This window comes from Peromyscus leucopus, chromosome 1 (genome assembly GCF_004664715.2).
Source record: "Peromyscus leucopus breed LL Stock chromosome 1, UCI_PerLeu_2.1, whole genome shotgun sequence".
Classification (NCBI taxonomy): Eukaryota; Metazoa; Chordata; class Mammalia; order Rodentia; family Cricetidae; genus Peromyscus; species Peromyscus leucopus.
This window is the reverse complement of record NC_051063.1, coordinates 162,192,790-162,213,142: the sequence shown is the minus strand read 5'-3', so window position 1 is coordinate 162,213,142 and position 20,353 is coordinate 162,192,790. Positions and strand designations below refer to the sequence as shown.

Genomic DNA, 20,353 nt, shown 5'->3' with positions numbered 1-20,353 from the left:
TTGTATGAACCAATTCAAGCTCTCTGGTCAGGAGAAGAATAGGCTTGATTCTGACACCTGGCCTCATCAGAGATGCCCAAGTGCCCGTCTCCTTCACGGCCACTCTCCTCTGCCCTCCCTCTCATGGGCTGGGGTGTGCCTCTTCTCCTTCTCCAATGGATCACCAATACAGTCGACCCCACAGGTTTTTCTAGATGTCCACTAAGCCTTAGAGGTCCTGCTTGGAAGGACCACACCTCACCCCACCTTTGCTGGGGGACGTCAAGAAAGCTTCTTGACCTCCCCCAGAATGAAGGTGGTCATCACTGTAGCCACTTCACACAGTTTTTGGGCCCGACTAGAGGAAGGCATCCTTGTCTGGGAGCATCGTTTTGCACCACAGAGCTGCTGGAGGAGCGTGTTGTCTGCTCAAATCAGAATAGAGGCTTCCCACGGCTGGCGAGCAATCAGGCCACAGAATCTCGTTGGTGTTGGCTCCCTCTGCTGGGCACAGTGTCTGGTGCAAACCTGCCCATCTGAACAGCAGGCACCTGGCTGAATCAACAGGTTGTGTGAATTGGGCAACTGTGGTCTGTGCCAACAGTCTCAGCTTTTCTGGAGGCTGAGGCAGGGGAATCACTTGAGCCCAGGAGTTCAAGACCAACCCGGCTACTCTGTTAAAACAGAAGGCGGGGAAGGGGTGGGGTGAGGGGACCTGGGGACAGCTCATCCCTAGAGCACTTGCTTAGAAGGAGCAAGGCTCTAGGTTCTATCTCCAGTAATACACATAAACACACACACACACACACTCTCTCTCACACACACACACACAGACACACAGAGAAACACACAGAGACACAGACACACACACACACACACACACACACACACACACACACAGAGACAGACAGATAGACAGACAGACAAACACACACACAGACACAGACAGACAGAGAAACACACAGAGACACAGACAGACAGACACACACACACACATACACACACACACACACACACACACACACACACAGGGCTACTCTACTTGGAAGGGTTGGATGAAGATGAGGGACACAACTGGCGTGATGAGACACTCCCACAGTTCCAAGATGCCTCTGCTGGAGCTCAGGTCTGCAAATCCCCTGCATCTGTCCAGCTTGCTTTCTGCTGTCAACTCAAATGCTGCCCTCTAGTGGGTTCAAAGGGGTATGGCAGGGTCATGATGTTGCCACCTTCAGAAATGAAAATGTTCTTCTCTCAAAAATCATTTCCGGGAAACACTCCAAAATCGGGTCACTATAGTGGTATTCTTCCTCATCCCCAGGAGTGCAGGGCTGCTCACAGCCTACAGCAGGCAGGTGGTTAGGACGTAAGGGACAGAAACAGGAGGCAAGTTGGGATATATCCGGCAGGTGTACTGTCCCCTGTTCCCGTTCTTGACCTCCACTCTCTTCTCCGTACAAGGACACTGTTCTCTCCAGGTGCAGCCCTTCCCATGAGTGGTTTCTGTGATGGCTTTGGGCCAGGCTGCTCCTGGGTCGTGGACGAGCAGCCCTCTTGGGGGCCTGGCAGTCACCCAATTCAACGCCCCTTGCCCCCAGAGGTGGCTGCTACTTCTGAATTGTTCCTCCTTGGGTCCTTGCCATACACACTGTCCCGCGGCCGGGACCTGCTCCCAAGTAGCCGGTGACCAATGGGTTGAGCACCACACTCCAGGCCCCTGTGATGAGCCCCAGCTTCCTCCAGGAGCCTCCTAGGTCCGGGTTTATGAAGCTAGCCACATTGGAGGCATTGTAGGGGCCTAAGCAGAGCAGGAGTGAGAGAAGGGCGCCTCCGGCCACCCAAGCTGCCCTGAGCTTCCGCTTGTGGCTCAGACCTGAGTGGACCAGGGCCCGGAGGCAGCCCACATAGCAGAAGGCAGTGATGCCCAAGGGCAGAAAGAAGAGCAGGATGGAGAAACTGAGGCGGGCGGGGCCGGCAGAGTTGGGATCCCATGCTTCCAGGCAGACCGGGGAACCATTCACAGGTGTGTTGATTCCCAGGGAACTGGTGGTGTTGTCCAGCCAGCCTCCAGGGGCCTCTAAGCCAAGGACCAGGCCCAGGTGGCAGAGGACAAGGGCCCAAATAGCCACACACACGCCCCAGGAATAGCGGGGCCTTCGAATGGCTTGGTACCCGAACGGGAAGGCGGCCCCCAGGTAGCGGCCAGCACTGAGGGCAGCCAGGAAGCCTCCACCTGCGTAGAGTGGAGCAAAGTGGACCAAAGCGAAGATTGGGCAGAAGGGGAGGGGCAGGGGCCAGGCCCGGAAGCCAGGGCCTCCACGGCCTTCAGGGGCAGAGTGATGGCCAGGAGGAGGTCAGAGCAACCCAGGTGGAGCGTGTAGACCAGGCTGGGGGTGAGGCGCAGTCTCGCGTGGGCCACCGAGCCTCGGATGGCCATCAAGTTCAGTGGGAAGCCCAGTGCGAAGGCGGACACGTAGAGGGCGAAGGAGAGCTGTGGGGCAGGGCCATGGGGCCAGGTGGGTGCTGGCCGCTGCTGCAGCTCCTGCTCACTGTGCTCAGTTCATCAGCAGAGGAAAGGCGGGGCTTGGATCCCACGCTGGTGTCCCTGCTGCTCAGAGCGTCACTGAGGATGCCAAGGTCCACAGGAGGAAATGGCTGCTGGATAGCCCCCAAGCCCGGGGCAGAACTGAGGAGTCCTCTCAGTCCCCAGCTGTCCCCTCCTGTACCACCTCTTAGGGGGAAGACAACGACTCACTGTAACAGGAAGAGACAGAAGTTTCCAGAGCTGAGGCGGCCTCGATCCTGTAGACTCTGGGGAGAGGGGGGCAGAGGGAGGTCAGAACCAGGCTATATGCATGCCAGAGACCCCGAGTTCACTCCCTGTCCCTTCCTCCATGACCAGAGTTGCCATGCCTCCTCAACAGGAAAGACCTTCACCAGAGAAATCAGGGGCTGGAGGGACGGCTCAGCAGCTAAGAGTGCGTGCGTCTTCCAAGAGACTCAAGTAGGGAATCCTAGCACCGGATCAGTCACCTCACGGCCATCCATAACTCCAGTTACAGCATCTTCTTTGGCTTTTGTACACACATACACATGTTTTTTAAAGAGAGAAACCAGGAGCGGAGGCACACACCGTTGATCCCAGCAGAAGCAGGAAGGTCTCTGTGAGTTTGGGGGTCGCCTGGCCTACATATTAAGTTCCAGACCAGCCATGGATACATAGAGAAGTCTGTTTTAGAGAGAGAGAGAGCTAGAAACACACACACGCACACACACACACACACACACAGAGAGAGAGAGAGAGAGAGAGAGAGAGAGAGAGAGAGAGAGAGAGAGAGAGAGAGAGATATCAGTGGACACTAGCTACACCAGGCAGGGAAAGGCAGGCCAAGGGGATGCTAAGGGGACAGCCCAAAGGCAAGTCAGTTCCCATCAGTGTATCACACCTCGGGCAATGTCCTGGCACAGGAACCCAGGGAAGAGAGGAGCCTTTGAAAATGGGACTCACCTCTTGGTGCTGCCGGATGCCTCTGAGGCTCAGGATCCCCTTGCAGGGCTATTAGATGATGCCCGGGATGGGCAGTGATCTGGAAGGGAGAGAAGGGCGGGGTGGCCATTAGCAGGAGGTACTAGAAGCCTGGATGAGCAGCTGATGGAGCATCCTATGCTGGTCTGCAGAAGGTGAGGATATACAGAGGAAGAACGGGAGTGTGACTAGCTTGATTGAAGACCTTAAAGATCCAGGGTTCATGGGGCACAGCATTGTGCCCTCCCGACTCATTCGCTGCCTGCTCAAACGCACAGGGAGCTGAATCTGCCCCATGGCTGGATGAGCTCACGGGCAGGTCCCTTGCTTTATTGACTCACTCCGAAATAACAACAACTGAAGACTTCAGTCACCAAAGCAGGTACATGCTGTCATTCATATACGGACAGTAAAAGAATCATTTAGTGGCCTAAGCCTGGTGATGCAACCTGTAATTCCAGCTGTTCTGGAGATGTATGAGGATCACAAGTTCAAGGCCAACCAAGCTACAGAGTGAGTTCAACTTCACCCTGGGGAACTTAATGACAATGTCTCAGAATAAATACTGGTGAAGGGGCTGGAGATATGGCTCTGTGCTGCACAACCTGCCTGGAATCCCCCAGTGAGGGGCTGGGGGCGTGGCTCAGTGGTAGAGCCCCCGCCTAGAATCCCCCAGTGAGGGGCTGGGGTGTGGCTCAGTGGTAGAGCCCCCGCCTAGAATCCCCCAGTGAGGGGCTGGGGTGTGGCTCAGTGGTAGAGCCCCTGCCTGGAATCCCCCAGTGAGGGGCTGGGGGCGTGGCTCAGTGGTAGAGCCCCTGCCTAGAATCCCCCAGTGAGGGGCTGGAGTGTGGCTCAGTGGTGGAGTGCTTGCCTAGCTTACCCAAGGCCCTGATTTCCAACCCCAACCCCATAATTTACTTTTAATTTCTGTTTCACCTACACACACACCTGGCAATTCTGGTCTAAATCCTACGCAGCAACAGTTTCACTGAGGGTGCACAATCCTCCCTAAGCAGTTTGCTTGGTGGTTATTTGGAATTCCTCTGGCTGTGTGACCCCACGTCTGCTATCTCTACCAAAAGGCTGGCCCTATGCCTGCCCAGGTCTGCCTTGCGCAGTGTGTGGTGCTCCATGGATGCTCTGGTCCCGGGAGAATTGCTTACCCTCAGCAGAAGGGCTGCAGTGTCCTGGAGTCCCAGCCTCTGGGCCTCCTGGCCACCTGCTCTTCACGCCTCAGTAAGGCTGTTGACATCCACATCTCGTGGTCAATGGGTCATGAAGTAGCTTTATATCAGCAGCTGGGCTTGGCGACAGGATAAGTAAGTACATGGTGGTTGCCAGGAAGCCTAATCCTGACCTCGTCAGCCTCAGGGCTGCCTTCTGCTCCTTCGAGAAGACCTTGCCCCTGGGATCTTTGGAGACTCCAGGTTTGACTGAGCCTCAGGAGATTGGTTCTGTCCGTTAAAATTCTCGCACCCCAACAACGGGCTCTGCCAGATGTGAGTTCTGTTTTTATTGTTGTTGTTCTGCATTTTGAGTCGAGGTCCCAAGCAGCCCACGCTTGTCTCAGACTCGGTGTCTCAGAGGATGACCTTGGACAGATTCTGGTCCTACGCCCCCTACCTCCTCAATGCTAAGATTACAGGTGGCAACACCATACCCCGCTTATGCAGAACCCAGGAAGTCACGCATACGAGGCGAGCACTCTACCCACTGAGGCACATTTCCACCCCTCCCCCCAAATGGCAAATTTGAATTCACCAAATACTTGTCATATATACTGATCAGCTAATTAGCAGTTGAATATTGCTGGACTTCATTGTGGGTATAAGAGCCCCCAAAACCTTCTTTCTCTCATTTAAACAGTGGGGTTTTTTTTTAATTTAAATGTAAAAAATGGGGGCACCTGGAGAAATAGCTCTGAAAAGCATCAAGCATTCTTAACTGCTTAACACCTTTCCAGCTCCCCAAATATTTATTTTACATTTGTGTGTGTGTGTGTGTGTGTGTGTGTGTGTGTGTGTGTGTGTGTGCCATAGTGTGCGTGGAGGGTTCAGAGGACACCTTTTGGGGGAGAAGTTTCTCTCCTTCCATCATGTGGGTCCTGGGAATCAAGCTCAGGTTATGAGGTGCAGAGGCAGGGACCTGTGACCACTGTGCCGTCTCTTCAGCCCTCCATTCGGATGGCATTTAAAGTCCCACTGGTCCCCCAAATTAGTTAATGGTGCTCACAGGAAATCAATTTGGGGACAAAGAGGAAGTGAGGGCCGTGCTCTGGCACTGGGGAAGCATGACAAGGGAGGGGGGAAGGGAACCCTGCTGGGGACCCTCCCTGTGCCTTGCCTCTGTGGCTGGTTGAGTACACCTTGCTCTCTAGGTTGAGCAGGTAAGTGGGCTGGGGTGTGGCTCAGGGGTAGAGGCCCTGCCTAGAATCCCCTAGTGAGGAGCAGGGGGTGTGGTTCACTGATAGAGCCCCTGCCTAGAATCCCCCAGTGAGGGGCTGGGGTGTGGCTCAGTGGTAGAGCCCCTGCCTAGAATCCCCAGTGAGGGGCTGGGGGTGTGGCTCAGTGGTAGAGACCCTGCCTAGAGTCCCCCAGTGAGGGGCTGGGGTGTGGCTCAGTGGTAGAGCCCCTGCCTAGAATCCCCAGTGAGGGGCTGGGGGTGTGGCTCAGTGGTAGAGACCCTGCCTAGAGTCCCCCAGTGAGGGGCTGGGGTGTGGCTCAGTGGTGGAGCCCCTGCCTAGAATCCCCCAGTGAGGGGCTGGGGTGTGGCTCAGTGGTGGAGCCCCTGCCTAGAATCCCCCAGTGAGGGGCTGGGGTGTGGCTCAGTGGTAGAGCCCCTGCCTAGAATCCCCAGTGAGGGGCTGGGGTGTGGCTCAGTGGTAGAGCCCCTGCCTAGAATCCCCCAGTGAGGGGCTGGGGTTGAGGCTCTAGGGTATTTGCCTGGCATTCATAAAGCCCTAAGTTCAATACCAACACTGCACAATAATGGTACCCCCATCTACTGATTTGATCATGAGATTACCAAGAGTCTCTTCTCCTCCCTCCAAGCTCCAAAAAGTCATTCCCATCTCCAGGTTTCCAGTATAATTACCCCAGTCACCAACGGGACAGAGTTTGTGTGACAACAGCGTTATTTTTTATTATGAAGCATTTAGTGGATTATACATAGGCCCATGGTATCCTGCCTGCCCAGTGCCCAGGACCCCTGAGGGAAGGCACCATCTCCACGAAAGGCCTGTCTTACTGTAGACATGTTCGTATGAGAAAAACCAGCTGAGGACAGTGCCTCTTGCTTCCTTACTTCTGCCCTTCTGGGGCTTTCTCTCCAGGACCAGAAATTTGGGTAATAAGATTAGTGAGGGGGGTTGGAGCATCAAGGGGACAGAGAAGAAGAGAGCCCAGCTGGTCATAGCAGGAACACATCAAGCTGAAGTCAGGCTCAGGATGAGGTGGATGGTGGCAGATGGCCAGGGTTGGAGAAGGGGACATTGTACAGTGTGGGGTGACAATCACCGGTGCGGAGAAGGCTGGCTGGTTCTCACCAGACTCGGGGTTTTTAAATGATTGTGAGGGCATGCAACCCAAGTGTGTACTCAGGGAGTTGCTTTAGAAGTTACAGGTCTCCCTTAGGCTCCAGAACCTTCCATGGCAGCTACTTCCAACCTCAGTGCTTGAGGGTCACGTATTCCACATCTTCCTTTGCCTGAGGCCGCTTCCCAGCCCCAAACTGAACCAGTTCGGAGTAGTGGATGCCGTCATCCTCAGGATGGCTTGGTGTCACATTCTCATAGTCACTCTGCAAAACACGGGAAGGTAAGCCAGGCGTCATGGTGACCAACCTCGGTCCATTCTCTTCAACGCCTTCTCCCGTTGGTTCCCCACCACACAGGGTCCAAATGTCCAAACTGGGTCATCTTGTCTACAAATGGCTATGCTCGGCCCCTTAGACACCTGTCCTGGCTCCCACCCCAGCTCTCTGCCAGAACAACTGCTGTAGTCTGAATGTGTCCCCTGAGTTTCCTGTGTCGGAAATGCACAGATTGTGGGATCTGTAGCAGGTGATTAAACTGATGGGTTAATAGATAATCAATGCAGAGACTTTTTCTTAGGAAGTTGGTTTCTCTCTGACAAATGTCCCCTGGCCATGAATGTTTTGTGTTATCTCAGGACTCTGTCATTACCAGAAACAGCTCCTTTGATATTGGATTTCCAGAACCATAAGTCAAAATAAATCTCTTTCCGTTGTAAACCACCAAGGGTATTCAGTTATAGCAATGGGAAATGGACTGAAGACAGCCACCCTTCCCAACTTCACTGTCTGCCAAGTGTGTCCCATAAGGGGCTCTCAATCGAGGCCTCCGGCCCCGGCCCCTCCCCCTTCCATAGCGTAGCTCTGCCCCCTCACCACATGACGCTTCTGTAACACCGAGTAAGTAACTGTGTCGTCCTTGTTTGGAGAAGGACCCTGTGCTCCTGAGGTCTCCGCATCACTGAGAGAGAGAGAAGGCTACAGTGAGTTTTCCCCAGCAGCACCCCGACTTCAGTCCCTTGGGGAAAAATGCCTTGTCTCTTGTGCGCACAGCACCACAATAGCAGCTCATGAAAATGGGTGGTGAACGCATCCCAACGCCCTCAACCTGCGCCACAGCCTGGCCCTGGGCAGCCTGGCCCTGGGCAGCCTGGCTCTGGGCAGCCTGGCCGTGGGCACCCGCTTCTGAAGTAAAGAAACAGGTCCGGTCTGAGGCTGTCACTCACTGCCATGTAAGAACGAGGCAGTGAGCGTGTGGTGGTGCCCCGTGCAAAGAGGGCAGGAGGGGACACAAGACTTTCCTCCCACAACCCCCCTGAGTGGCAGGTACCAAACTCCTGTATCCTCCGTACCCGACTCTGGGCGTGTCGGTCTCCGGAAAGCGCAAGATGGCGTAACTAACACTGTCATCCATCGCCAGGTTGTAGCAGCCCTGGGACTGGGGGCCTTCGGAGAGAGGGGTCCTTCTAGTCTGGAAGATGCAAAGTTACAGCTGTGATTCTCTCCTGACCACTCCCTCCTCCTGGCCTTTGACCCCAACAACTCCCTGGAGGTTTTTGGTTTGTTTGTTTGTTTTTTTCCCCAACAGGATCTTACAATGTGTAACCCAAGCTGGCCTCAGATTTGCCAGTCCCCTGCCTCATCTCCCCGAGCACTGGGATTTCAGATGTTCACATATCTCAGAGCACACGTGCCCCTTTCTCATCTCCTGTCTTCAAGGGCTACTCTAGGTTCACCTTCCTCCCATCTTAACTTTTTTTTTTTTTTTCCAGACAGGGTTTCTCTGTGTAGCTCTGGCTGTCCTGGAATTTGCTCTGTAGACCAGGCTGGCCTCGAACTCACAGAGATCCACCTGCCTCTGCTTCCCAAGTGCTAGGATTAAAAGTGTGCTTTAAGCCACCACCTGGCTCCATCTTACCTTTTTATTCCTTACAAAAAAGCTCTGGCCACTGGAGTTTTCCTGAAGGCCCTGCTGGCTCTGATTCTGTTTCCATCTAAGGATCAAGGGTTTGTGAGGGTAGGTAGGGATGACCCAGCAGGCTGAGGGCTGTGGGGAGGGGGAGGGAGGAGGGGCAGCCGGCTGCTCACTTTTTCTGGAGTTTCATCCCCCAGATAGCCAGGATGCAGACAGCCAGGCAGAACCCTAGTCCCAAGGCAGCCCTCTTGCCGATGCTCTCTGGGCTATCTGGTGAAGAGAGAGATAACGGCTCACTCTGCTTTGTAAAGATGGCAATGGGCAGAGCATCCTGCCCATCTCCCTTCACAAAGCCCGGTCCTTCTTGTCTGCAGATGTCCTCCACACACGGTGGAGTGATTTGGTGGAGTGATTCAGAGAAAGATCGAGAAGTGGTCCCTGCCTCCTCACTCCTGATAGGAGAGAAGGGCCAATTCTTTGTCCCCAGCAAGAGCTATTCCAGAGACAGGTCGAAACAAAGCCCGTGACCCTCGCCTTTGGCACCGTGCAACCCTGAGAGCTGTTTGACCAGACAGACCCAGCTCCACACAAGACTTTGTCACACACTTGTCGCTGCAGGTGTGCCCACAGCAGGAGGCTCAGCACCCTCAACCTTGACGAGGGTGCTAGGGAGATGGGATGGGCTATGGTTATTTGAAAGAAGCAGGCACCATCTGGGCATGGTGACTCATCTCTGTAATCCCAACACTCAAGAGGCTGAGGCAGGGGAATTGCCTGCAGTTCAAGATCAACCTGGGCTGCATACCAAGACTGCTATCTCAAACAAACAAAAAGAGCATGGGTAGGTTTCCTAGGGGAATGAGACAGGGTTGTTTTGGTTTTGAGGCAGTTTTTCTACATAGCCCAGGCCGGCCCTGGTGTTCTGGTGATTTTCCCACTTCAGCCTCTCAACGCCTGTGTTCAGCTTCCTTTTTGTGTTTGAAACCTTTTTTTTTAAAAAAAAAAAAAAAAAAAAAAAAAAAAAAAAAAAAAAAAAAAAAAAAAAAAAAACCCAAAAAACCACGCACTTGTATTATCTTGTTTAAAACACTAAAGTATCAAAAGATAAATAAGGATCTTATTCATCAAGGGAGAGATACACACATAGAGGGAAGGAGGGAAGGAAAGAGACAGAGAAAGACAAGGAACACCAAGAGCTTTTGGAAGGTAGGCACAGCCTTTGAGGGAAGGTCCGTGAGGCAGAACGGGGTGACTTTCCAGCTAGGAGCTACTGGCGGCAGGGTGTGCCCTGGCTGAGCTGGACACGCGAGGTGGGGAAGGGGGCTGCCCCGCCAGGATAGAGGAGAGACCCAAGGGACTTACAGTAGACAGTGAGGGTGCTGGGCGGTGACTCGCCCATGCCTAGCGGGTTGATCCCTTGGCAGCGGTAAGAGCCAGTGTGTTGGACCCTCAGGGGCTCCAGGCTCAGCTTCTGGCTGAAGAAGGGGAGGTCTCGGTCGCTGGAATCCAACCAGACATACTGGGAGACGGGCGGGTTGGCATCACCCTCACAGGACAAGATGGCCTTCTTCCCTTCCATTACGCTGTTCCCAGGGCTAATAGACACGCGCAGCCTCCGAGGAGCATCTGCAAAGGGGAAACCGAGTCAGGCCAGGGCTGCCGGTCACCTCATCTTCTTCACACTTAGCCCCCCAGCTCCCGCCACTCACACAGCACTTGGAGGTCCCAGGCCTTCGACGGAGTCTCTCCAATGGAGTTGTTGACGATGCAGTTATACTTTCCAGAATCTTCTGGGGAGATGGAGCTGAAGCTCAGCTCTTTCCCTTCCTGCACAAGACTCCCATTCTTCCTCCACACGATGCGGACCTCTGGGGGGTGGCTCCCGGAGAAGCTGCACTGGAGGATGACATGCTGCCCAGCATGGATCTCTGATGAGGGGCTCACCTTCAGGACCTTCACAGCTCTGGGGGCATCTGCAGGGCCACAGCCTCAGGTGATATTTTGACTCTCTAACCTTCTTGATGTCTCCCCAAAATGTCCTGTGTTTGATTAGGACTTCCTAGCCCTTTGTTTAGTGTTTCCTGTGTCATGGGTCAGGACTTCCTGTCTCCTTAGCCCCAGGCCTATGTGCCCTTCTTCAATCCTCTCTCCCCTGGCCTGTGGTCCAGGTTCCCATCCCCCCTTCCACCGCCATATCTCAGTGTGTCCACCTCATAGACACGCCTTGCTCTGTCACTCACAGTGGACATTCAGGCTGACGGGTGCGCCCCACGAACACCCGTGGTTATTACAGGCAGCGCAGCTGATGGGCCTGGAGTCCCATGCAACGTTCTGAATCCTCAGCACTCCAGGCGAGATCTCATTCCCAGAACCTTGAGGGCTCCACTGGTAGGAGGTGACTGCAGGATTGCTGGAGTTGTAGCTACAGGCCAGGGTCACACTGTCGCCTTCCCGAATTGGCGTGGGGTTTTGAATCACTGTGGTTACCTCCTTGGGGGCATCTTAGAGGAGAGCAGAGAGGTGAGAAAGCATGATCATTTGGTTCCCCTTTGCAGTACCAGAGATCAAACCCCTCGCCTTGGAGGGCCTAGGCAAGAGCTGAGCCCCATCTCTAGCCCTACCCTATTTTTCTCTTTAGCCTTTTATTTTTGGGTCGGGATCCTTGTGTATTTGCACAGGCCAGCCTTGGACTTCTGACCATCCCTCCTTAGCCTCCTGCGCAGCTGAAATGACTGACTTGCACCACCCTGAGCCAGCTGCAAGGCTGGTGTTCATTAAAGCCTTTGCATACTGTCCTCAAATGAAACCTCTCCTGCTTCCCTATTGCGGCTGTGAGGCACAGTGCTATTTAAAGCGGTATGACTGTGGGCTGCAGGCCTCCATCTACCCGTCTGTCAAGTGGGGCACCAAGAGCACCCACCCTTCCAGAATCCTCTCAGAGCACAGATACCCTTAGAGCAGCCAGTGGTGTGTCATAAATAATACACTTTGCTACTGCTCTCCAGCTGTCCAGATGTTCAGAGTGTGGGTGCCCCGCCCGTATGCAAGCCACTCCGGGTCTGACAACCGAGACTGTCTTGGGAGCAACTTGATAACCAGCTGTGCTGTGCTAAGGAATGCCAAACGATGGCGGAATAACTGGACATTTCCTCTGGCTCTCAAATCTTTCAAGACTTGAATCTTCAGGGCCTCAGCTGCTGCCATTGATGCTATGTTTGTGTGTCCTGTGAAGCCCTAGTCTTAGGCAGGGTCTCACATAGCCCAGGTTAGCCTTGAACTTGCTATATATTCAAGATGACCTTGAGTTTATGATGCTCCTGCCTTATGTCCTGATGCCACCACATGCATTTCTTTTATGCAGTGCTGGGGACTGACATCCACCGAGCCACGTCCCCAGCCCCTCACTGGGGCATTCTAGGCAGGTGCTCTACCACTGGGTCAGGCCTCGGATCCCTCATTGGAAGATTCTAGACTAGTGATTGGTTGCTGAGCCATGCTGCCACTCCCTTCCTGGTAAGTTGTAGGAAAGCATTCTGCTGCTGAGCTGTGTCCCAGGTCCTCTTTCTACTTTTGAGACAGTCTCACTAAATTGCCCAGGCTGACCTTGAACTCAGTCTGGAGCCCAGGCAGTCCTCATATTTGTGATCCTTCTGTCTTAGCTTCCCTAGTAGCTGGGATGACAGATCTGGGCCACCAAGCTGGTGACATTTATTCATTCATTCATTCATTCATTCAACAAACATCTACTAAGTAATTGCCATAAGCCAAGGCTGTGGTCTGCATGTCTAGAATGCAGCTGTGAAGCTCAGGTCCCTGGCTGCTTGTCTTCCCCACACCTCCACACCCCCTACACTCTATTGCCTTCCTTCTCTATTTCCCTCTTTCCTCCAAGAACCAGAGGTCAGTTGGCCGCTCACACTGGACATCCAGCTCAGTTTCCTCCTTTATCTTTCCAAGACCCAGGCGGTTCTGTGCCACGCAAGAGTATTTCCCAGCATGCCTCAGGGAGACTTTAGGGATCCGGAGCTTCTCTTGTGTCTCTCCAAGCACAGGTCTTCCATTGTGGTACCAGGTATAGTTTGTTGCTTTCGGACTGGCCAGTGACTCACAAATCAGCTCTATTGACTTTCCTTCTTCAGCCGGAGAACTGTAGATGTGAACCCTGGAGGATTCTGGAGCAACTAAAAGAAGCCACAGCAGTGGCAGCGTAGGTGAGCAGAGCCCGCAAACCTGGCCAGGCAGTCACCAGCCTCCACTACCATCCCTGAGGATCCTGATAACTCCCCGCCTCCCTTGCCAGATTCAAGGGAACTCACACAGCACTGTAAGGGCCACTTCTTCCGATTGTCCTAGGCCCAGGTCGTTTAAAACCTGGCAACGGTATTTCCCACTCATGTCCTTGGTCACTGATTGCAGAGTTAGTGTGAGATTCTGTCCCTTCAGGGGCTGCCCATCCTTGACCCAGGACACTGTCCTGTAGTCTGGGTTGCTGCTGATAACCTGGCATGTCATGGTCACAGAGCCACCCTTCATGACCTCTTTGGAAGTGACCTCGATCTTCAGCTGCGGGATGTCTGCAGGAACAGAGGAGCATTGGGAGAGGACAGGGAATTCTCGGCGGCTGTTTTCATTGGGACAGCAGCAGCCTGCACACAATCCTCACTTGTCTCTGCCTTCCCCTTCCTCATGCGCCCTCCCACCTGGTCTCCGCCGGCACCCCGCATCCCCAGCATTGTCCATTAGACCCCGACAGCGCAGCCGTCTGCTGGCCTCCAGGAGACGCAGTGTCCTACCTCCTCTCTTACCTCGAAAGTGGGCTTGGCCGCTCGTCCTCTGGTCCTCGGACACCGCCACCAGTACACTACACTTGCACCTCCACACCTAGTTCTTTGCACTGGTTCTTTCCCTCCCTAGAATCTTCTTTGCTCGCCCTGGCCTCTCTGTCATGTCAGCCAAGGTCCTCATCTTCTCCACAGACGTCTCCATCCATCAGCCCATCCTAAGCCTGCTTTCTTTTGGGGTTTGTGAGCTATTTGCGTGTGCACGTGTGGATAAGGAGCTCGGAGGACAACCTTGGGTGTTGTACTTCAGGAACTGGCCATCTTGATTTTACATTTTTTGAGACAGGGTCTCCCACTGACCTGGAGCTCATCAATTTGACTAGACTGGTTGTCCAGCAAGTCCAAAGGACCCACCCAGATCTGCCTCCCCAGGGCTGAGACAACAAGCCCATGCTACCACATTCAATTTTTGTTTTCTTCCTCTTCCTCTTCTTCCTCTTCTTCCTCCTCTCCTCCTCCTCCTCCTTCAACAGGGTTCTCTGTGTAGCCCTGGCCATTCTGGAACTCACTCTGTAGCCCAGGCTGGTCTCAAACTCACAGAGCTCCACCTACCTCTGCCTCACGAGTGCTGGGTTTAAAAGTGTGTACCACCATGCCAGGCTCCACAGTAAATATCCATTGAATGGATGAAAGAATGAATGAATGAATGAATGAATGAATGAGCCATAAAGTAATGACAGGAAAATTTCCTTGTATGGAGAACAAAGAAGCCTAACCAGATATCCTCAAAGTATGCTGTGACTTAAGAATTGATTGATTGATTGATTGATTGATGATTGAGTCTCAGGGTCTCACACATGCTAGGCAAGCACTGTACTGCCAGGAAATATCTCCAACACTTAGGGTTCTGAGATAGTGTCCCACTGTGTAGTCCAGGTTGTCCTCAAACTCAAGATCCCCCTGCCTTGGCCTCCTGAATACGCATTTCCAAGCCTATATCTCCACACTCAACTAGATTGCTTTATTTTTTAGGCCAAAACAGAGACTAAAATGAATCTGTGTCTCAAGACACAGGACCGACAGAAGAGACAGTGGAAGAGCCTTGCCGCCCCTGTCAAATGACTGACAGCTGACCCTTCTATGGACAGACTCCTCTTACCCTTACTGGGGCTCACCGGGGTTTAGGAAGAAGGGGACAAGATGTCCTTCCCACATGGAGACTCACGTTTAACATCCAGAACCACTCTGCTCTCAGAGAGCATTTGCGTAGAGGTCCGGACTTGGCACGTCACAGTCTTTCCGTGGTCCTTCCACTCTGGCTGGAAGGTGAGCTCGCTCTCTGTGTAGACATTTTGTGTAGAATCGGGGGCAGAGGTGATGGAGGTGATGGAGGTGATTTCGTGCTCTTCCAGGAACCACTTCAAGTAAATGTGGTACCGAGAGCAGGCAAAATTCAGTCTACAGGTCAGAGTGAGACTTTGGGATGCATGGATTTCTGATGGCATCTGGATGTAAGGTGGGAAGGGTGTCTCTGGAAAAAAAAAAAAGAGCTGGGGTGGGGCATGGGCTAGCCTTCCACCCCTGGCTTCAGGCATCCCGTCCCAGATGGCCTCAGAACAATCCCTTGCAAGGTCATTCTACCTCCTTGTTCAGTTCAGCTTCTCTGTGGAAGGCTTTGGGGGCACTAAGCATGCTGGGAAATCGTATTTTAACACTTACTTCGCTTCTCACTTCTCCTTCCATTTACTTTCTAAGCGGCCCCAGGGTCACCCAGGGCGGATTTCTCTGGTTTAGCTCTGCATGTATTGCTAAGCGTTGGTGACATGCTTGTGTTTGTGAGGCCGCCTCAGTATTGGAGTCAGTCAAGCAGACAGCCCTTTAGTGAGGCGATCCTGAGCCCAGGACTCAGACCTCCACCAGGCTAGACCACCGCACAGACGTGATGTCAAGATGCCTTGCGCTCACAGCTCTAGTGTGGACGGATGATATCGTTGTCTAGGGCGGAGAGCCCAGCTGTCTGATGGAGACAGGGATGGGAAGCGAGAGGGGAGAGAGGGGACCCAGGTGCGGCAGCCAAGAGGGCAAAGGGTAAAGAGGGCGGGTGACCGACATGGCCGGATCACATAGGGGAGAGCCTCTGGGGAAGGGCAGCCTGGCCCCCGGGCTGGAGAGTTGGGGGAGAGGGCGGGGTATGCCAGCCATACTCTGTAGGTGTGACGGATAAAGACTGAGGGATGCTGGAGGAACCTGACGGCCATTTCCAATGTGATGTGTAAATAGGCACCTCAGCCATTGGTCCCAGGGTTTGAGACCTAACCGTGAGCAAGGAACTCAGCCTTCGCCTCCCGCTTTGACTCTGCCAGCAATGCGATGTTCCCCCCGTACCCTTACTGGAGATGTTGAGGTGAAGTTGCTCCATCCACTTATCACCGCCTGAAATCATCCTCAGCCCCAGCTTCCCGTTGTCAGTGACCCGTATCTGGTGGATTTCCAGGGAACAGTTATTTTCTCGGTTTCCCCAGAACGTCACCCTTCCTTGCTCAGAAGGAGGTGACTCAACCTTGGTGTTATTATAGAGGACATGCCCCTTGAAATCCTTGGTATGATTGTCAAAGTCGTAATTGTGATACAGCAAGACCCCGTCCAGATGACTATTCCAGGCTGGCATTTTGTACTTGCAAGGAATCCAGACGCAGGCTCCTTCCCAGGCGAAGAGGGTTTGGGGATGTTCAACAGTCCATTTCTGTGATGAGCCAACCAAAGCCACGTGTCCTAAAGGCCACAAGACTGGTCAGAAATCGTTACTGAGGGGTGAGAACTTTCACAGGAAACAGGAGAGGGAGACCCCGGGGAGACGAAGGACGACGGAGGAGCACAGCACATCTCTCTCTGCCTCTGAGCAGTTCCCCTCCGTTCCCCAGACCTATCCCTGCTCTACCTTGCCCACAGACATCTCCAAACCCAGGTGTCAGCCTGGGCCTTACCTAGAATCAGGAGGAGCCGCGGACAGTGGACATGCATGGTGTCTGCTCTGGGTGAGACCTGAGGAAAGAAGAATTAGTCTGTAAACTGGGTGTGCTGGTGTGTGACTATCCCAGCCTTCAGGCAATTGAGGCGGGAGGGTTGCTACAGGCCTGAGGCCAGTCTAGGCTACATTCTGAGGCCCTGTCTCAACAGCCACAAGAACTTGCCTTCGAGTCATCTGCTTGCTCTTGCTTGTTCAGTCTGAACTCTGGTCCTTTTTTTTTTTCTGATCCTGGGTTGTGGGTGGGGAAGAATACCTACCTGGTTATATGATGGAGATGTGGGATTTGGGGTGCTCATAGAGCTATTTCTGGGTGTACCATACTTCTTCAAGCTGAGACCCTCCTTTGCTTTCTTTTTTCTCTGCCTATCCTACGCATTTACTAGTTTTTAATTTTTATTTTATATTATTAGTGTGTGTGTGTGTGTGTGTGTGTGTGTGTGTGTGTGTGTGTGTGTGTGTAATATATGGGACATGTGCAAGCTACAGTGCACATGTGGAGACCAGAGGAGGACGTTGTGGAGAATTCTGGGGAGCTGATTCTTTCCTTCTACCTTTCAGTTGGTCCAGGAGTCCAGCTCATACGACCAGGCTGGCATAGACCAGGCTGGCATAGACCAGGCTGGCATAGACCAGGCTGGCATAGACCAGGCTGGCATAGACAGGCTGGCATAGACCAGGCTGGCATAGACCAGGCTGGCATAGACCAGGCTGGCATAGACCAGGCTGGCATAGACCAGGCTGGCATAGACCAGGCTGGCATAGACCAGGCTGGCATAGACCAGGCTGGCATAGACCAGGCTGGCATAGCTAGCGTTCTGCCACTGCTTTTACAACCTCTAAAACTCCTTGCCCTGCCTGAGGCTCTGTGGTACCAGGCTGTTGTATGCCTTGAATGCCAGGCCCTGGTAACAAGGATCTCCCCAGGCTACCGGTGCAAGATCTTACACAGGGACAGACAGAGTGATTTGAAAGACTTGGGGGGCAATCTCGTTAAACCAAATTTTAGCCTATTGATTTAGTCCTGGAATTCCAGCTGCTCCAGAGGCTGAGGCTAAACAGTTGCAAGTTCAAGGTCAGCTTGACTACAAAGCAAGTTCAAGCCTGGTCTAGTCAACTTACTAAGACCTTGTCTCAAAAGAAAAAGTAAAAAGAGGACTGGGGGTGTATCTCTGTGATAGAGGAATCTCCCAGTGAAGCAGTAGACACCTGCCTAGAATCACCCCCACACCGTGAGGGGTTCAGTGATAAAGCACCTGCCTAGAATCCCCCAGTGAGGGGCTGGGGGTGTGGCTCAGTGGTAGAGACCCTGCCTAGAATCCCCCAGTGAGGGGCTGGGGTGTGGCTCAGTGGTAGAGCCCCTGCCTAGAATCCCCCAGTGAGGGGCTGGGGGTGTGACTCAGTGGTAGAGCACCTGCCTAGAATCCCCCAGTGAGGGGCTGAGGTGTGGCTCAGTGGTAGAGCCCCTGCCTAGGATCCTCCAGTGAGGTGCTGGGGTGTGGCTCAGTGGTAGAACTTTAGCCTAGGACGCACAGTCCCCAGGTTTAATCCCTAGTACTATCTCAAGAAGTAAAACTAACCTCACAGTGAAGTTTGACATGAGGAAAACATTTTGAGGGAGTTAGAAAGCCTTAGAAACAGAGAATGGTCCAAAGCCCCTCCCCCAGCCCCAGGTGCCAATAGGAATCAAGGAAAGATATTCCTTTTCTAACAGCATCAGTCAGTTGTTACCACATGGGAAAGGGGACCTCCCGTGGTCTGATCATCCACAGTTTTACCATAAGTAAGAAAGCAGACTATTATGAGAAATGTCTTATTTTATAAACATACATAGGACCAGCCATGGTGGTGTGCACCTAAAATCCAGTACTTGGGAGCCTGAATCTGAGAATATGAGTTTGATGCTAGTCTGGCCTCCCAAGCCAGACTTTGTCTCAAAAAAAAAAAAAAAAACCAAACCTAAACAACAGAAATATAGAGTGTTGGCCTGACAGAACTTAACCGTGTGTTTAGGTGCCACCGATTTACAACTGATACCCAGCGTGCGCTCTCTCTCTCTCCTCTCTCTCTCTCTCTCTCTTTCTCTCTCTCTCACCCTCCACCATCATCACCATCCTACACTTTACATAGAGTTAAATTTAGCTCTCTTGGTGTGGCTGTGACCTGTGTCAGCCCCCAGGGATCTTGCAGGATGTGCCGACTGAGTGTGTCTCCGGCGGGCGGCGGCAGTGCAGAGCTGTGCCCTTCCACTCACCCTACCAACAGCATCAGCACCTCCCCCTCTCCAGCAATTCCCCTCCCAGGCTGCTGGACACAGGTTGGGGGGCTGCTGGGTGAGCAGGAGCAGGTATAGGGAAAGCTAGTCCACTTGCTGAAAGCAGGCTGGCTTCTGTCCCCAGTGTGGGGGTGGCCTGGCCTGGGTGTGTGAGAGGTGAGGAGACAGAGGCTGGGGCAGATCATCAAGGTTCAGGGAATGTGTCACATGGCCTTATCTTCAAGGTCACGGCCACTTGGGAAAAGCCGAGTTCAACGGGAGGCTTTCCTGTGAGACCTCTCCCACCTTCTAATGAGCTGTGCATGCCGCCAGACATGGAGTAGATTCCCTTACTTCCTAGGCCACGAGTCTATTTTACTCTTTTTCATCAAAAGCTTTGCAGGATTGCAAGCTTGGTTCTGAGGGACACACGTTGAGACACCCTCGGGTTGCTACAAGGGTTGTGGCAGCCATCAGCCCCCAGTTGCCTCTCTGGCAGCACCTCCAGCTACATCCTCAACATGGCTTGGCTGAAGAACTCAGGGTGAACAGAAAGCAGACAGTTCCCGAGCAAAGCTGCCTGCCTACGGGATTTCTGGCAGTCACCGTAGCATAAGAAGCAGGGACCTGAGCTTGAGGACTGGATGGCTGAGGAGGTAGAGTAGGGTATGGCAGCAACAGTTACTAAGTCCAGGAACTTAGAATAGGGCCACACTGTCGAGGCCTATGATGCACTCAGCTCAGTCTCTGCTGAGAGCCTCGGAGCTGGCTTCCCAGCCCTGCCCTCCCCTCCTGAGCATCCAACAGCTTCTTCCACCTCAGAGGACCCAGAAAATCTGGCAGAGGCAGTGCTGAAAGACAGGGGTCTGTCTGTGCCTCTCACAAGTTAGATAAAAGAAAATGGCAGGTCCTCATGGCCAGCACACAGAGGACACCCCATATTTGCTTGTTGAGAACAAGAGAAAAGATCAAAATGGTATTTACCTGTCTCCTCCCGCGAGCTATCTCTTCAGGGTCTCCAGCAGCCTCTGAGAGTAAAAGTTAGTCAAGTCTCCCCAGCTTGGCCACACCCCCTTCCTCTCTGTGGCTCCGAGGGAGACCAGTAGATAGGGTGATCTGCATCTGCCATCTGTGAGTGGAGAAGAGAGGCCATGATGGAGAACATGGGCTTGGAGTCAAATTGGAAGGGATGTTTGCCTCTGCAGCCAGGTCTTAACTGGTGGATCGTCCATGTCTGATGGGTCTCCTAGCTGGTGTGTCCACGTGTCCCTCTGTGAAAGCCTCGATCGTGACAGCTCCCAGTCGGCTTTCGTTTGTCTTATTTCTAGCACTGCCATCAACA

General features: G+C 53.2%; 2 protein-coding genes across 8 annotated transcripts; both read right to left on the bottom strand.

Moving 5' to 3' along the window:
* Positions 1–1,586: 1,586 nt before the first annotated feature.
* Positions 1,587–3,027, bottom strand: Ffar1 (free fatty acid receptor 1). The gene is given in 4 exon segments (XM_028855311.1): positions 1,587–2,278; positions 2,281–2,528; positions 2,735–2,790; positions 3,001–3,027. Coding segments are annotated over 4 exon segments (1,023 nt in total).
* Positions 3,028–6,626: 3,599 nt separating this feature from the next.
* On the bottom strand, positions 6,627–20,096 carry Cd22 (CD22 molecule). Of its 7 annotated transcripts, none has more exons than XM_037202021.1 (14): positions 19,996–20,095; positions 16,717–16,774; positions 16,118–16,519; positions 14,958–15,263; positions 13,268–13,525; positions 12,869–13,132; positions 11,192–11,452; positions 10,661–10,924; positions 10,314–10,577; positions 9,125–9,221; positions 8,955–9,030; positions 8,389–8,507; positions 7,913–7,997; positions 6,627–7,303 (listed from the first exon to the last, which is right to left on the bottom strand). In XM_037202021.1, exons 2-14 carry the CDS (start codon positions 16,751–16,753, stop codon positions 7,172–7,174), a joined length of 2,565 nt encoding a protein of 854 aa, XP_037057916.1. In that variant the 5' UTR covers positions 16,754–16,774; positions 19,996–20,095; the 3' UTR covers positions 6,627–7,171. The 7 variants fall into 7 exon arrangements, 6 of the variants coding, with proteins under 6 accessions (XP_037057916.1, XP_037057937.1, XP_037057939.1 ...); XM_037202042.1 differs by having other exon boundaries at positions 16,124–16,519; XM_037202044.1 differs by having other exon boundaries at positions 16,118–16,504.
* Between the last annotated feature and the right edge of the window lie 257 nt (positions 20,097–20,353).

Bases quoted from the DNA above. Each gene is read 5' to 3' on its own strand.
- Cd22 (XM_037202021.1), bottom strand. From the start codon at position 16,753: ATGCATGTCCACTGTCCGCGGCTCCTCCTGATTCTAG. The intron at 16,520-16,716 runs GTAAGGCCCAGG...ATTTCTGACCAG, and splicing joins GCGGCTCCTCCTGATTCTAG to TCTTGTGGCCTTTAGGACAC. The intron at 8,508-8,954 runs GTAAGATGGAGC...TGCATCTTCCAG, and splicing joins TTTTTGTAAGGAATAAAAAG to ACTAGAAGGACCCCTCTCTC.